The 17,648-nt window shown below is 36.5% G+C and overlaps 2 protein-coding genes and 1 long non-coding RNA gene across 4 annotated transcripts in view; 1 reads left to right on the plus strand and 2 right to left on the minus strand.

Moving 5' to 3' along the window:
- The window catches only part of LOC311275782, a 111,375-nt gene extending 109,007 nt beyond the window's left edge, over positions 1 to 2,368 (plus strand). Inside the window, exon 3 of the long non-coding RNA XR_014624975.1 lies at positions 2,125 to 2,368. This is a non-coding gene — a long non-coding RNA (uncharacterized lncRNA). The remainder of the gene's footprint in view (positions 1 to 2,124) is intronic.
- On the minus strand, positions 551 to 8,789 carry il6r (interleukin 6 receptor). The gene is made up of 10 exons (XM_084385020.1): positions 8,116 to 8,789; positions 5,383 to 6,006; positions 5,169 to 5,292; positions 3,892 to 4,061; positions 3,623 to 3,774; positions 3,348 to 3,510; positions 2,376 to 2,413; positions 2,192 to 2,240; positions 1,837 to 1,957; positions 551 to 1,724 (listed from the first exon to the last, which is right to left on the minus strand). The coding sequence occupies exons 1-10, from the start codon at positions 8,210 to 8,212 to the stop codon at positions 1,457 to 1,459; spliced, it is 1,806 nt and encodes a 601-aa protein (XP_084241146.1). The 5' UTR covers positions 8,213 to 8,789; the 3' UTR covers positions 551 to 1,456.
- Positions 8,790 to 9,329: 540 nt separating this feature from the next.
- Positions 9,330 to 17,648, minus strand: part of atp8b2 (ATPase phospholipid transporting 8B2) — a 43,977-nt gene continuing 35,658 nt past the window's right edge. For both annotated transcript variants that reach the window (XM_084384833.1, XM_084384832.1), the window contains 4 exons: positions 17,448 to 17,586; positions 16,438 to 16,568; positions 14,126 to 14,626; positions 9,330 to 11,642 (listed from right to left, as the gene is read on the minus strand). In XM_084384833.1, the coding sequence (XP_084240959.1) occupies positions 11,544 to 11,642; positions 14,126 to 14,626; positions 16,438 to 16,568; positions 17,448 to 17,586 (870 nt within the window). In that variant the 3' untranslated portion in view covers positions 9,330 to 11,543. The remainder of the gene's footprint in view (positions 11,643 to 14,125; positions 14,627 to 16,437; positions 16,569 to 17,447; positions 17,587 to 17,648) is intronic.

The raw sequence follows: 17,648 nt of genomic DNA on the forward strand, positions 1-17,648 counted from the left end.
TTAAGGCAGGATAAGGCCTTAGTTCAATTGGGACATTTAAATAGCTTTTCCCTAGAAAAAAACAACAACATTACTGATGTGCATGTTGAGACAAAACAATTGACATATATTTTAAGATATGTTATGCAAATTGCTTAGGTAAAACAGCTCAAACATGTCTTTTGGTCTGGGACTAGGTTTAAGCCTTGTCTGTGAAACCGGGGGTTAGTATTTTAAAAAGCAATGTACAAACTAAATTTAAAATATAATTCAGCAGTAGTGCACATTATACTGTACTATACTGGTCGTATGCCATTTTCACATTTAAGACATTATCCCTGGGGTAAACTGACATGTTTCACATGAACATTGTTTTTGTTTTCACTCAGTCTGCTTAGTTACCCGTTTACTGTTCCTTTGTTCCTGCCAGTCATTGGTTACCGTGGACATTCATCATCACTGTGTATTTAAGTTAATCTTTAATTATGATTATATCTTTGATTAATAAACAATGTTTCTATTTTAAGTACTTTGTCTTCTTCATCCTGGGACAAACCGTTACAACATGTGGTTAATGTTATGCGGAATGAAAAAGATTTTTATTGCATAAGGCCACAACTTCCTAATAGCTCATGTTCTATTTGCCTTTATAACTAGGCGGACACTTATTTACATATAAAGGATTATTCCAGGTTCAATAAGTTAAACTAATGTTGATTACCACAAAAATGTCTTACTTTCTTTAAAAAACAAAAAGGTTTAACAGTGAATCACTTACAATAATGATTGGGGCCAATCTGTAAATGTTAAAATCCACACAGTATCATTATTGCAGAAACAAAAAAGATGAAAACAATGTTTTAACATGATCTAGGTGTGAAAAATAAATAAAAATCTGTGTAAAGTTATACACAATGTTACAACTTTGTTTTGGATACATTTTGACATTATAATGCATAAAACCCTAAAAATTACAAGAAAAACTTTACATCTCAAATAACACACACGTTTCAACATAAGATTTAATCTGCTTGCTTTTATAAAATTATAAGCTTCACATGTTTGCTTAAAAAAAAAAAATCCCATGCATTCATTGTACATTACTCACCATATGCTTGATTTCTTTTCTTCAACAAGGGACGAGTCTATATATATATATATATATATATTTGTATTGACTAATATTATCTTGTACCAAGACATTAAGCAGACACTCTTATTCAGAGCGACTTATAAAAAGTGCTTTAGCTTCACATGTGAGACTGTCATGGTCAACAGATGGTGGGCATTTTGTAGAAGTTGCTTTAAAAATACTTATTTACAAATAGGTTTGATAGTAGTCAAAAATATCAAGAAAGAATACTGAATTACTTTGTCTACAATAAGACACAAAATTTTTTTTTTTTTTTTTTTACAAACTCATAACACTGTTATTGAACCAGTCGCAGTGTATGCACTACAGTGAGGTTTCATCAGTTTACTCATGTCTGTCTGTCTTCCATGGCACACCCTCAGTCCCTTGAGACAGAAAATAATCCATGTTTTGAAGATGAATGCCCTCCTGCTCCTCTGGCTGGACAGGAAGGAAGTGTTGCTGGCTGTGCTCGGGAGGAGACATCAGTAACTTTCCCTCCTCTGGAAGTTGCTCAGATGGAGCAGGAGCAGAAAGAGGACGAGAGGAATGTAGGAGGAATGTAAAGGGCAAAGTCTGCTTTCCTATTTTAGACATGAAATGCAGCCTATTCCTGAGAAGACACAAGAACAAAATGAAAACTTTGACTTTTTAAGAGACATTTTCAGAGCTAAGAAATCGCTAATTGGACATTAAAAGATGGATGTGATAGGAAAGAGTTTTACCTGAAGAAAAAGACCATGAGCATGGTGAGGGCTACAATAAAACACAGCCCCAAAGCACATGACACGTACAGCCACACGGTAGCATATCCAAAATCATCAATCCCAACAATTACCACTGATTCTGAGAGATAGAAAGAGTGAGTGAGGACAGAGGTGAAATGTCACGGAAGTCTGAAACATTTGGAAAGTACAGCACATTGTTAAACTCCAAACGTGTTGTAGTGACTATTTCCTGTTTTGGCTTTCTGGTAAGGTACCACATTAATAGTCTTTCTCATTTCATTATAGAATTACCAGATGTGTGAGTAACAGTACCTGAAGGAGAACAATGAGATGTTTTCTTGCTCAGACTCACCTACACCAGGAACTTCTCCAGAACCTTCAGGAAACATCTCAAAGGGTTCCTGAAAGACGGAAGAGATAACAAACATAAGGTTTAAATATAGTAATGTGAACGTATGTGTGTATGTGGATGCATTCAAGTGCATGTATAGATATGTCAGTGTGTTTCTGTGTGGTATTGTGTTGAATGAACTCACCAAGGTAATGCTCTCCAAGGAAGTAGTCGTCTCAGGAGCTACAAAGAAACCCAAACAAACATGTTTTTAAGGGCAAAAATAAATGGCGGTTGCACTCTTATAGCTGTTGTTTTGCTTCTCCTACCTCAAAACTGTATCAAATATAAATTCTTATTTTTAGAGAATTTTATTGATTAAAATATTGAAAAAAAAAAAGTCTGGTCAATTATTTTCACTTTGTATTTTGTTCTTGCATATTTTACGCTAGAAAACAAGACAATGAAATGCGCGCATACTTAGATTATAGAGACTGTATTTTTTCAATGTCTACAAATACAAGAGGTAATTATAAACCCGACACTTAATGCAATGTGACAGACTTCATCAAAATGGGTCTTCAACTTAATGGGTGTTTTTTTTATTTTGAACACTGTCATTTAAAGCTGTCAATTACAATTTTGGACGTTTGTTGCACAGCCTAGTCCTTTTTGAGAGCTTGTCCAATTTATTGAAAGCTCAATGTCCAATAGACAATCAGATGCTTTTTCCAATGCAAACAGTGTTAATGATGCTCTCCTAGTCTCCCAGTGAATCACACTGGACGGGACCCAAAATAATGTGTTTAGAGACTTTTGTCAGATGAACATTGATCTTTGCTCTCTTAAAATCAATAGTACAGGTTTGTGCCAAAGACTCCCACTAAAGCATGGATTCAATCAGGTTTGATTAAAGTGGATCACTTGAACAGTTTTGTATGATATTTTCACACACACACACACACACACACACACACACACACACACACACACACACACACACACTTATATAATTTGTAAATAGTTTTATATAGATGTATATTATTTAGACAGACAGACAGACAGATAGATAGATAGATAGATAGATAGACAGATAGACAGATAGACAGACAGATAGATATAATGCTACTGATGGCAGTGTTTTCTTTGCAGTATTAAAAATGACCATGTATGTTACCTGACCAAGTGACTGCAAAGACAGTATCAGTCCAGTCACTCCAGAGACCGTCAAACTCATCCTTGGCTCGAAGCTGCACTTCATACTGAGTGTGTGGCAGAGCATCATAAATCGTCCAGGACTGTTGTTTTTCTGTTCTGTCATCTATAAACACTGGCTGGTACTAAATACAAATACAAGCACTCATAAATACAGACTCATAACCCAAGGTAAACCATTGTGTCATTTCATCCAAAAGATCTATGCATAATTATATACAAGCCGTCCAACTCTACCTTCTCAGCAAATCGTGGTCGGTATATTAGCTCAAAATTCAGGAAATAGTAGCCATGCTTCCAGGAACGGGGATAAGACCAGGATACTTTAAGCATTTGCTTCTGTCCCTCGACTGCTCTCACCTTCACTCCGGTCGGGGGGTCTGGCTTAACTACAGAGAGAAAAAAAAGAGATTTTCATTTCACAAATTGGTGGTATGCTTAACTAATAATTACTATTAAGTAACTAATCAACATCCTACAGGATGGAAAAACACACAAGCGCTCACTGATATCATGTAGCTTGAGACTGAGACCAGGGCTCATGGCACTGCCTGCTGTGTTAGACACGCACAGTTTTGCCACATGGAGAGCTCTGTCACCCTCCTCCATGGGGAAAGCACACCAACAGCGGGGCCAGGAAAATGAACAAGGCACACGAGTGATGTTACCAAACAATCTTTGGAAGGAGACAAAGGGAGGAAGAGAAGTGCACAAAAGAGATCAAATGATGCTTTCATAATTTAAACACCCCCCAGTTCTGTTTTGTTCCTGTTCCCTGCCATTCGCATGTTGACATACCGTAGGCTGTGTTTGAAATTGCCCCTTATACCCTTATTCACAATTCCCGACATTTTTCCACTATTCCCTACAACATTATATAGTCCACTTGAAGGAGTGAATGAAAACGAGTGAGTGAATTCGTACACTGAGTGCGTCGGAAGGGCTGCCAGCCTGCCGCTTTTGGATAGTTTGTGCTTGCTGTTTAATAATCATTTGAAACGTAGCAAACTGGCAGCTCCAGCAGTAAGACGAAAAGATTTATCTTGAACTCTGCCATGGCAACTAGCATGTATAATCTTCATTAAACAATTTAATCATCAATTAAAAACGAATTTATACCTGTATTACAAGCCACATTGGATCAGCAGTGTGGAATAGGGCTGTGGACGCCATCCTCTGGTCGGAAGCGGGAATTCATTCGGCACTACCTTTACAGTGCATTATGGGTATTCTCTAGCCGTTGAGTGTACATCAGTTGTACACTCGTTATTGCGGTGCGTTATGGGATTGAATGAGTGCACTCGATAACATCCACTACTACGGTTTCGGACACCAGTACAAATGGCTTTCCCTTCAAATAGTGCCCTATTTAAGGGTATAGGGGGCGATTTCAGACACAGCCCTAGTTTCCTAGTGTGTGCCAGATAGTCACTAATTTACCTCACCTGTTGTTTATTTAGTTTCCTTGTTTACCCCTGTGTATTCAAACCCTGAGTTCTGGCTGTTCTTTGCGCCGTGTCGTCTTTATGTGTGTTCAGTGTGTTCATTCTGATTTATACGCTCCTGCGTTTTGGTTTTCTTATTAAAACTTTGAATCAGTATTTCCTTGTGTGTTTTGAATAGAACACACCAGAAACCTGACATCACACAAAACTGAATGTGATTAAAAATACAAGCATACCAGTTTGGAATGGCATGACAGTATGTCATTTATTCCTAAAAATGCTGATCACTGTTAAATAAATTCAGTCCGTCTTTGTCCATTTACCAAAGACACACTCACCTTCTTTTAAGAAGTAGGTAACACAGCGGCCGTGGGGTTACTGGATGTTTGGACGTCCAATCGCAGCGGACCTTAGTGGTGTGAAACTTCCTGTAGCAAAAGACAGTGGGTCTCTCCGGGGGCACTGTGAAAATAACACAAGAATGTGAATTTCTTCTGCGTACTGTGTATCTGTAAATCACTCATCAATATACCTGCGAAAGAAAGTCCTCACCCCCTACGCTGATTCTGAATGTGGAAACGAGTCTCTCTCCTCTGTAGCAGCTGTAATTCCCAGCATCTGCCAAGCTGAGATGTGGACGTCTTAAAATCCCTCCAATCTCCACTCCAGCACGCACTTTCCGTCCGTTGAGAGTCCATCGTGTTCGCTTTTTGATGCCTCGTGTCACCCTGGACCCTTCCTCTTCATAATCATAGTCCTCATAATCATCTTTATCAGGATCTGTCCCCATGGTGATACCAAAGGCCTCTTCTTCATGACCAGCAGTTTGACTGACAGCACGCAAAACACGTCTAGAAGTGCTTTGTTCCTTTCTTATGGTTATAGGGGGTTTAACAGTGACCGTTGTGTCCCCTTTAGTTTTGGTATATATACCAGAATCGGTCTTTTGGTATGTTCCAATTGTAGCATCTCCCTTCATTCTGGTTATTTGTGTAGCATTAGCATGGACTCTTTGGGACGTCCAGTTGACAGTGATGTCTTCTCTCTGCTTGTTTTTGTATTTTTTATTCGTGACACTGGTCGAAGCCAACGGCACATCGTCCACGGTGACATCGCCTCTGCAGCCAAGCACAACATTGCTTCCTAACTTCAAGACCAAAACTCCAGGAGGGGGCTCTGAAGAAGAATACAGCAGTTAGATCGTTAATCACATTAATAATCCTTTGCAGAATATTCTGTGCACAGCTGGGCTTTGTCATGTGTACTGTTGTCTAGTCGGAGTACATGATATTCATACTTGGGTGAGTATATACAGTACAATTGTACCCACAGTTCATTGCGTTGGCTAAATATGGAACAAAATTATGCAACAAAGAGGTACTTTTGCTTTCACTTCCCTTTATTAAAATCCCTCAGATCCTTCTTCACAATCACTCGTTCACTGCACCAGTTGGACATAATACACCAGAGTGTTTATAAAAGGACTCTATATGTAATGTGAAAGAAATTTAGAAAGACAATAACGGATAAATCTTTTTTTATCTCCAAGTTCACGGCACTTTTAAACAATAAATATATGCTATAAGCATATAAAAATCTACACTATGTCCATATACTATGCTTCATTTCTATGTGCATACACAAACACTTGCTAATACATTACCTAGATGCCTAAATGCTCAGCCTATGATTTTTTTTTTTAGATCTGTGCATGGCAAGTGTTCCTTAAACTATGGGCACTTTTGGCTCTCGGCACTGTAGAAAATAAACTCTCACTTGTTTATTTAGTTTGTCCACTAACAATGCCCAATAGTGGACATACACGAATCACAGAAGAATTCAATTCAATTGTCATGGAAATCACTTAAAAAGACAAAGAAAAAAGGCAGACAGACAGTTTTGTTTTGCTGAGTCTAAAATAGCTAGCATTTAATGTATTTGAGATTATAACTTGATTGTAATTGATACACAATAATAAAAAATGTAGGGTCCAATTCTCACTATTAACTAGTTGCTTATTAGCATGCATATTACTAGGATATTGGCTGTTTATTAGTATAATAAAGCTCATATTAATGCCTTATTCTGCCTGACCATATTCTACATCCCTTAATCCTACCCAATACCTAAACTTAACAACTACCTTACTAACTATTAATAAGCAGTAGGAGTTTATTGAGGCAAAAGTCATAGTTAATAGTTCGAATTGGACCCTAAACTAAAGTGTGACCAAAATTCTCATCATAAGTGAAATTTATAATCATTTATTTTTTTCTCGCACATCATGTCTACTTTATTTCAAGCATGCTCTTTACTGACACTGCTGTCTATTTAGCAAACAAGTTCACTCTAGCTTTAATTAGGGGCTAAACCATGGTTGTGGAAATGATATCTAGCAAAGCAAACACACACCTTTTGAGGTGCAAGTTGAAGGAGAAAACTTAATGAAAAGAAATTATACCAGCACACTTTCTTAAGAACATTTTATTATTTACCAACGTATCTGCAAAACAAGTAGCCTTTGTCAAGGTATGAAAAACGTTGATAATAATAATAGTGTGCAGTTATAATTTCTTTTCATGTGGTGGAAATGATGCTACAGTCATAATTTTTGGACAATGTAAATTTAGATCTAGCCTAAATAATTTTAATGTAAATCATTGTCAAATACAGATATAACTAATTTATAAATAATACAAATGTTCGTAAAAAACCCCCCTCAAAATTAAATTAAACGATGTAACGTTACAGTGATAGGCCTAACTCATTTTTTGGATGTTTTTGAAAGTGTTATGATTTTTTTTTTGTTTGATGAGGGCAAAGTTCAAAGTTTGTAAGACAGTTTGAATGTGAATTTCATATAAAAATGAATACAATAAAGTGAATCTAGTGAAGTGAACCAGTTTAAATAAAAATAATGTAATAACACCTGCCTGGAACTTCAGAAACAAACATAAATTCTTGCTTTGCTCTTACGTCTCCGGTGGGCTTAATGGGTTTATTTATTTACAGCTCACAATAAACTATTTAAAAGTCCCGTAATGAAATGGGATTATTTAGAGTGACTATTAAAATTATCATAGGAATGTATATTAATAGCTTCTTTACCACAAGCGCTCATCATTAACCATTAACCACTGAGTCAGAGGTGAATCACTACAACCTAACCATAAAGGAGTTAATTTATGTGTTTAAAGTTAAAACACACTGCAATACAAGTATAACTGATTTCAGTTACTTAAAATTCTCGATTGTATTTTGTAATGAAATGCTTAATTAGCCTACCTTGTGGAGGACACAGCTCATCTTCTTGTGCAGACTGAACTTTAATCGCAGCTAATACACCGAAGAGAAACACGAGTGTAAATCGGGTCCACATCATTTTTCACTAGCTACCAAAAAAAGAATTAGCCGCCAAAATATGCAAAAGTTTAACGGGGCATAATGCCAACCTGTTCAGCAAGTTAACTTTCAGTTGCTTCAAGATAAGATTGCAAATCCGGAGTCCGTTTGTTTGTGAGAGAAGCAGAAGAATGCTGCCCCTTCCTCTCCTACCGCACATTAGACTATATTGATCTGTTAACAAATCCGCTCTTACGAAACTGCAACCACAAAGACAAACAAGTTCCTATTTGACAAGGAAAAGACCGAGAAACGAATTATTTCTGTTTGCGGTCAGGTTTTTACTACAGAGAAGTAACGTTAGATGACCCAAGATGTCGATGAGATAACAGGTCGAAATACATCTGAGGTGCTGCTGGACACGTTCATTATTTTTTAAGTTATATTAATGATTCCCTCATTATCCACCCATTTTGACTGAGAACACAAAATGAGAAATTTAAGCTTCAAAAACTTCGTGTTCGCTATCCATTGATAATTTAATAATAATCTGAACTCTAGAACCGAAGCAGCCCAATTCGTGACTGAATCATTCAAACAGCAGTCTTGTGAACCGTATTGATTCATTTAAAAGATTCGACTCAAATGAACAAATCGTTCACAAAACGGGCATCACTACCACAGACAACCACATCACACGGTCTACTTAAATGGTGTTATGTCCTTTTTAAAGTTTTACATCTTCAGTTCACATTCATTGCATGTAACAAAGTGAGCAGTGCAATTCAAGACACTTTAAATTGAAAGTCATAGTTTGGAACTATGGTGAGCAAATTATGACAATTCTATTTTTTTGGTGAACTATTCCATTAGAAATTATTTATCAATTAAACGTAGTTAGACAAAAAGTGTTTTTTTTTTTACTTGATTAAAATAATTTAATCATAATCTAAATTCCATTTTCACTAGGCTCATTCACAACAGCAGGGTTATCTACTGTTTACTTTACAGGTCATATGGACCATTCCATTCATTTGTCTAACAAAGAGACTACTAGATTTGACCTGTAACCTATAATTGCAATTTATATATATAAATACTTTACTGTGTGGATATAGAAAGAGATATACATTGTAAAAAATGAACACTCACACATTTAGCTTTTAAGGCATATAATTGTTACCCATTTAACAGTATGAGAGCTAGGTCTAACTTCTACAGGGAACAGGACAAGTATGGAGCTTATTAACTTTTCAAACATCTTTATCAACTTTCTTGGTCTATCTCATAATAAAACACACACACACTATTGCGTTTACATTCTTATTACCTAAATTCAAATACTGGTAAAGGCCACATTTAGACCAGAATGGTCAAGGTGGATTCCATTTGGTAACTCTTAAGTTAATTATTTTAATACAACTTAAAAAAAAAAGTCCAAACACACTTGTTATCACAGTCCACTGGATCAATGCACCACCGTTGGGCAAATGGCTAGACCTTCAAGGGTCCAGCAGAGCAGAGTTTGGGGTTGAATTGGACTTCTAGTCAAGTAGTCAGGGCTGGAGCACCAATATGGTGCAAAGACATGGATGAGGAAGAACGGGTTCATCCAGCAGAGTCACGTTCTCACTGAGAACTGTAGCGTTTTATCACACAGAACCGCACACATCTTAGTGCTATTTTCAGCAGTGGGGAAAAACAGAAAATCTACAGATTTACTAATCTCTGAGCAACAAACAGACAAAAAGCTGAAGTATTTGACTCAGCAAAATAATATGCTGACATAATTGTCCTAACAGTATGAGATCATAAGAAAGAAAGTCACAGTGAGATAAAAAAAAAAAAAGCGGAAGAAAAGATAAACCACCCTTAATATATAGAGATAAAAACAATCCTTGAACTGACTGAGATTTCAAATGAAAAAGATACAGAACTACTCAATTTGAACACAAAAATCTTAAACATGATATAGCTGCAGGCCATTTAGTTATCACTAATACTTGAATAATCATTACTTGTAACTGTTATGTGTAATCAGGGCTTGACAATAACTTTTTTAGCTTACCGGCCACTGTGGCTAGTGGTTTTCCTAAGTTACCAGCCACTCAGCATTTTCACCGGCCACAATTCTGACATCGTTACCATGGGGGAAAACTGCTATATAGACATCTTTAATATTATCTCATAATTTGGTGGGAGGTATATTAGGCTGCTGTAACTTTAAGACCTGACGCACTTATACTGTTACACATGTGTTTTCTTTCTCAACTGACTGCGTTCACGTGAATACTCGCCAAGACCGACATTTTGACATTAGTTTGTGTGTATTTGACTGTTTAAGCACAATAAGCAGAGAAAAAGGACTCAATTTAGTACTGAGAGGCAGCTTTATGTGCGCAGACTTTGGGTGTGAGAACAAAATCTGCGAGAATTAGTAAACTTATGCGCAATCCACAACGAAATTCAAGCCCTGTAACAGCAACAATATTCATCTGGAGCAAATTAAACGAGTGAGTGAGGAGAAGCGGATTTGTGTCAACTCGCAGTCAGAGAGATCATGAGAGAGCGAGAAAGCGCAGCTGGTATTGTGTATCTATTCTGCGGAAAATGGAAGCGTTTCAGGTATTTCAGTATCGAAAAACGTATATTTTTGACAACACTACAATGCACTTAGTTTATTTCAGATGCCTTTTTAAAAGTCTACAGTTGAAAACATGTATATTTATATAGGCCTATAAAATTCAACCCACCAAAGTGGATAGTGGGAGTGACTGTTAGACGACACTGAAATCCACCATTTGGCGGATTGGCGGGTGTTAATGTCAAGCCCTGTGTGTAATGTATTAATATATTGTGATATGTATTGATATATTTAAGCTAAGATATTGAGAGAAACGTTTTAATGCAAAAATTGGGAGCTTATTTTCCTGTTTCCAAATGAAAAATAATCAACCTAAAAGTGTATTTGAGTGCAACATAATATGTATTTGGTTAAACAACTGATATCAGCTATAGCTGGTAGTCAGGTGTGATGTAATATCAGCCTTGGCAATGTTAATTAGCGGTTTGTTGTCTGATAACTTGGCTAGAATGAAAAACTCAGTCGTAAACAGCTCAAATAACACCAAATTTGTCCTTCTCACTGACAGGAAATCTGAGAATGGGAACAATACAGGAAATGCGAGGGGTGAAACTCTTTGTGCTGTCTGTATACATACACAGTTTGTCTACTAAATCTGCATCCATTTCCATGTGTGTTTTAAGCGTGTTTACTCCTAAACTGTCTGGGGCGCTGTCTTCTCTGGTCATGTCCTCAGACAGAAACATGAGCATTCACATGAAGGATTCCAGTTGGTATTGTCTATCTATCACTCGCCACTGGAAGTTTCTTCTGCAATGGGAGGAGGTCCAGGGCTGCTTGCACCACTGATACGAGCTCCAGAACCCTTCCACACAAACGGTGCTTCCTAGAAGAAAGAATCAATAAGAGGATTAATAAAAAATACAAAGCAAATGACCATATTACCTACATAAAATGCACTAGAGTAAATGTGCCTCTTGAGGCCCTGATATACTTCAAGCAAAATCAAAGAAAGAACTGACGTGACGTCAATTAAAAAAAATTCAGGCCAAAATGAAGTTCGGTTGGAGGTCGTTTCGGGAGGTCGACACAGCCTGCCAAAGCAAACTTCCTGGAAAAGTTTGCTCCGGCAAGTAAACACCTTTAAACTACTTTCTTTTCTTTTTTTTATGTGTAGCTTTTCCATTTTTTTTATTCTCTACTATAAAGAAGCTCTTCAGTGTGTTCATGTGTTTACTCATGTATGACTTTGATGAACTGAACAGAAGAAATTACAATTTGTGTGGATACAATCTACAGTATGTTCATTTCTTCAGTCCATCGAGACTGGAGTGCCGAATTGCAGAGCTTGTGTAAACATCCACATCACTCTCATCAGATGCTTTCTTAACTGTAGTTTTCTCACCAGTCATTTTTGTTGTGTGTTTATTATGTTATTGAAAGGAAAGCGCATCTGTTTTTTATATGGAATCACAAAGCTACTTACTAAAACTGTATACCTTCCTACCTAAAACAATGGATCATGGACATCACAATAACTTAATACTAATTAAATAGTGTTGTGTACTATTTCAGAAATCATTCAGCAAATTTATTTGGCTCTTAAATCTCCCCTTTGCAACCACAACCATGTACATGGCGTGTCAACAGCTACTTGGTCCCATCTCTCATAGTCAAGCTAAATATTTTTAGAAGAGAATTTAAAGAAACTCTTCCACAGTGTGAGATATACAGGTGCTGGTCATAAAATTAGAATATCATCAAAAAGTTGATTTATTTCAAGAATTCAACTTAACAGGTGAAACTGATATATTATATAGACTCATTACATGCAAAGTGAGATATTTCAAGCCTTTATTTGTTATCATTTTGATGATTATGGCTTACAGCTTATGAAACCCACGAAATCAAAATCCCAGAAAATTTGAATATTACATGAAATCACACAGTAATACCATGGTCATTGAACCAGGTTTTGGTTCTTTGGTTCTGGCAGGTGCAAATTCTCCAGACTCTGGGACCTTGGTTTCCAAATGAGATGCAAAATTTGCTCTCATCAGAAAAGAGGACTTTGGTCCACTGTGCTTTATTAAATCCAGAGTCAACGCAGCCGTCAACCAGGACATTTTCAGAGCACTTCATGCTTCCTTCATTTTCCAGCAGGATTTGCACCTGCCCACACTGCCAAAAGAACCAAAACCTGGTTCAATGACCATGGTATCACTGTGTAATTACTGTGTGATTTTATGTAATATTCAAATTTTCTGGGATTTTGATTTCGTGGGTTTCATAAGCCATAATCATCAAAATTATAACAAATAAAGGCTTGAAATATCTCACTTTGCATGTAATGAATCTATATAACATATTAGTTTCACCTGTTAAGTTGAATTCTTGAAATAAATCAACTTTTTGATGATATTCTAATTTTATGACCAGCACCTGTATGTCCAAAGAACAAGCATTGAAATACATGCAAAGTAAAGAGAGAAAAAAAGAAGTGGGAAATCCAAAACAGCTAGGCTTTCTGATTTTAAATGAGCATTTACATAGTCTACACCACAGCCCTTTTAACACACCCAGTTAATAATTTGTATATTGTGTATTAATAATCATTTGTAATACACACACACACACACTCTAAAATTTGGGTTCGGTAAGATTTTTGAATGTTTTTAAAAGAAGTCTCTTATTCTCAACAAGGCTGCATTTATTTTTAAAATAGCAATGTTGTGAAATATCATTACAATTTAAAATACATTTTTTTTTATATTTTAATATATTTTAAAATGTAATTTATTCCTGTTATAGCAAAGCAGAATTTTCAGCATCTTTACTCCAGTCTTCAGTGTCAAAATGATCATTTCAATATGTTTATTATTATTATCAATGTTGTGCTGCTTAATATGTTGTGATACATTTTTTCAGGATTATTAGATGAATAGAAAGTTCAAAAGTGCAACACTTCTTTTAAATAGAATATTTTTGTAACAATGCAAAAGTCTTTACTGTCACTTTTGATCAATGTCATGCGTCCTTGCTGAATAAAACTAGTATTCATTTATTTTAAACAAAATGTTTTACTGACCCCAAACTTACCAAATTATTGAGGAACTCATGACAGTTATAGCTGAGACTACTACTATGTGCAAAAAGTGAGAAATGAAAGTGGTTTTAATAGTTCTGCTTCCTGCTGTTTTCTCCTTGGGGAAATTAACTTTTTTTGTCAATCCAAAAAATGTCAGGCACGCCTAACGAATCAACCTTCTGTCTCGTGTTGAATAATGTCCTATATTTGTGTATGTTGGCCTGCATGTGGTGTATATGTATACAGTTTGTGCTTGAACTTGTTTTAAGATGTATATTTACCTGCACTGTTCCAGTACTACATCCTCCCATCTCTCTGTCTGCACACCTGAGCACGCTGAGAGCGATATCGTCAGGGCTGTGAGTGAGGACGGGTTCATTGAATTGCTGCCCTGCCTCGCCTGCCACTGTGTCCTGACGACCATTTACTGTGGAAAAGGGTGAGGCTTGAGAGGAGGCGGCGCTGTCATCTCCGGTGGGCGGGGTGTTCTGCACACCAGGGCTGTTTGTGTGTTTTTTCCTACGAAGGGTATCGATCCAACTGCTGCTGTGGCGGGAAGCGAAAGAAGCGAGACCCAGCGAACTCAGCCGCATATTTTTTCCCGAAGTGATCAGCTCGCCAAAGCCCTCCTGATGCGCAAACGCATAACCGGAGCGTCGAGATCCACCTCTCCCCAAGCGACCAAGAGCACTGCCACTGGCTACTCCTGAACCGCCCACTCCACGACCCGCACGCCCACCAGGCTTCCGCTTTTTCTGCAGCACAAGCTGAGTGTAGCGCACCTGCAGAAAGAGAGTGAGAATGTAATAAGGGGCGAGGATGAGTGTAGGGGATAACCAGAAACTACAAAATGTCAAACCTACTGATGTGAAACAAATATGACCTATGCTATGAATCAGAATATACAATAGTCAACCAACCATAACAATCCAACAACCAGAAGTTTTGTTATCCAACAAACTGTTTTTTATTCTTTATAAATTTGTGTTTATGCAAATAGATATAATATGTATATCAAGTAATACTGATATTATTAACATTAATTAACAAGATTATGTCCATAACAATTACTAACATATATTTCTATATTAATATTAACATTAAAAAACCCTTTCACTCAAACTAACACCAATGCAAGTAACCACATGCAAAAAACCACAATCAAAACAATTCACTAGGGATAACATAGAAAATTGAGAATGTTTATTAAATATAATCCTTTTAAGTATTGTGTAAGACAGATCTTTGTTGTGATCATAGGCGTCGATTTCGGGGGGGACGGGGGGGACGCGTACCCACCAGATTTCGTCATGAGTCATTTTGTACCCACCACTTTTAACTTCTGTCCATATTAATTTGACTTTGAGAGAGAAATTTGGTAATCATTGTCTGACCCAACAAAAAAACATTATAATATTCATTTTATTTTATTTTCCGTGTTCGCATTTATGAGGGAAAAAACAACGTGTCAGTTCTCGGTTACGGACATGAGCGCTCTGAAAGCGGCACTAAAAGACTGCTTTAAAACTTTCATAGAGACCTCAAACAGAACAGCTGCCTTTCTTTAAAGTGAATTTCGTTTTTTATTAATTATGTCTTAATTTTAATCAATGTTTCATGAACCAATTGCCTGGATTTAATAAATAAGAAGTAAATATAGCCGATAATCACGACATTGGAGGCGCCGGCGAGTGAACTGGAGTTCGTCTCATAAATGAACCGAAACTCAGCGTATAATGCACATTCACATTCACAGCGTATTTAGACACATTTAGACGCAGTCATAATCATTACTTTTACCGGTTCTTTGTGGCAAGCTTTATGCGTGCGGTCGTGCGCTTGAGTGCGGCTATATTAGGCCTACGTAAGCTCATTATCCTGTAGGCTATATAAGTAATTAAATTAATATAAAGGGGCGATTTGTCCACGAATGACTTAAATGAACAACTAGCCTACTAGTCGACTAGGAAAAAAACTTTTAGTCGGAAGCAGCCCTTATTACACATATTTTCGAACCAAGCAACAGGACATCTGGGTTGAGCGAGCGACCCTGCGGAATGAACGAGCGGAGCGGAATATTCAGAAATGCGCTCTCCACTCATGAGCTCTGATCGGAACAAACCCGAACCTCACTGTCTGCTGAACTTGCGCAGAATCATCAAAATATAACCAGCTTTTTAAACTAAACACTATTTTAACACAAATTATGAGCTTATTGGTGATTTTTTTATAATTCTTGACAAAATTAGAATAGCCTATAGTAAAAGTTTTTTTTTTTTTTTTTTTTTGAAAGTTTTGGGTGGGCCTGTTGAAAAGTGGGGCCGTGCCTGAGCTACAGGACATCGTCTTTCAAAACATAACCTGCGCGAAAGAGAGAAAAAAAATGAATGCGTCATTGTACCCAGCACTTCTGAAAATACACTTCCGAATGCGTCTCTGTCCCCAGCACATTTCAAACCAAACTGACGTCCATGGTTGTGATATACTAATAATGAATGTTTGGTTGAATATAAACATAAAATGTGGAATAAAAACAAATTCAAAGATGTCCTAAGATTTAGGCCAGACAAACTAGTGTCGCACGCATACTTACGGTATCTGAGAGCTGAGGTTTAAGATCCAGTTTGAGAAAGCGGAACGCAAGCACTGGAGCAATGCAGATGATGGTAGCCAGAGCAATAGTTAACCAAACCACTGGCTGTCCGAGTGTGTTGTGGGCACTTCCTGTGGTAGATTAACACATGGTATGCACACAAACACAAAATAAGCAACAAATATTTACACCAAATGCACACACACACACATTTTGAACAAGATAAAATACAAACAATATATCATTTACAAATCACACAATCAAAAATCCATGGGTATTTTAAAGACAATATATTTTTTAGTATATTTACTTTTCATTGTATATTAATTATTATTTTTTTGTTGTTGTTATATGTATGTTTACATGTTAATTTTTTAGGAAAACTATTTCTTTAAAATAGTTGTATTGTGCTATATTACTGTTCAAAAGACTCTTATGCTTGAAAGGCTGCATTTATTTAATAAAAAATTAAGTACAAACACAGGGATATTTTTAAATAAATTGTATGTATTTTAATATATTTTAAAGTGTAATTTATTCCTGTGTTTTCAGCATCATCATTACTCCAGTATCATATGATCCTTCAGAAATCATTCTAATTTGCTGATTTGGTGCTCAAGAAACATGTTTAATTATAAACAATATTGAAAACAGCTAAATATTTTTGTGGGAACTATGATACTTTTTTCAGTATTCTTTGATAGAGTTCAAAAGAACAGTATTTACTTGATAGATTTTTAACAAATTTATTAATAATTAAATTAATTATCACTAATGTGTTGCAGAATAAAAATATTAAAAAAAATTCAACAACAAAAAAAAAAATCTTAATGACCGCAAACTTTTGTATGGTAGTGTATCCATAAACAGTTCTTTTTGTATAAGAGTAATGCATCTGCATTTCCAGATGTATTCGCTGATAAGTTGTACATGTGACACATACTGTATAGACGTTATCAAATGTGGGTTTCTGTTCAAGATTTCTGTTGGGCCATAGAGCGCTGACTCACCAAGGAAATGGAACTGCTTGGGGAAGATGCTGAACAGGACGCTGGAGTGCATAGCGAAGAGGATAGAGAAGTAGGTACCCAAAGAGCCCCATATAAAGAAGTGATTTATAGCAGTCCAATAACCAGTGTCCAGAGCAATCTATAAAGAAGTAACAAAAAGCTTGAGCCATTCAAAATAGTTACAAAATGTATTGTCACAGT

The sequence above is a fragment of the Rutilus rutilus genome (assembly GCF_951802725.1).
Source record: "Rutilus rutilus genome assembly, chromosome: 17".
Taxonomy (NCBI): domain Eukaryota; kingdom Metazoa; phylum Chordata; class Actinopteri; order Cypriniformes; family Leuciscidae; genus Rutilus; species Rutilus rutilus.

Coding starts and splice junctions, on each gene's coding strand:
- il6r (XM_084385020.1), bottom strand. CDS start 8,212: ATGATGTGGACCCGATTTACACTCGTGTTTCTCTTCGGTGTATTAGCT. Junction 5,293..5,382: donor ATTCAGAATCAGCGTAGGGG/GTGAGGACTTTC, acceptor TTATTTTCACAG/TGCCCCCGGAGAGACCCACT. Junction 4,062..5,168: donor TACCTACTTCTTAAAAGAAG/GTGAGTGTGTCT, acceptor CTCCTTCCAAAG/ATTGTTTGGTAACATCACTC.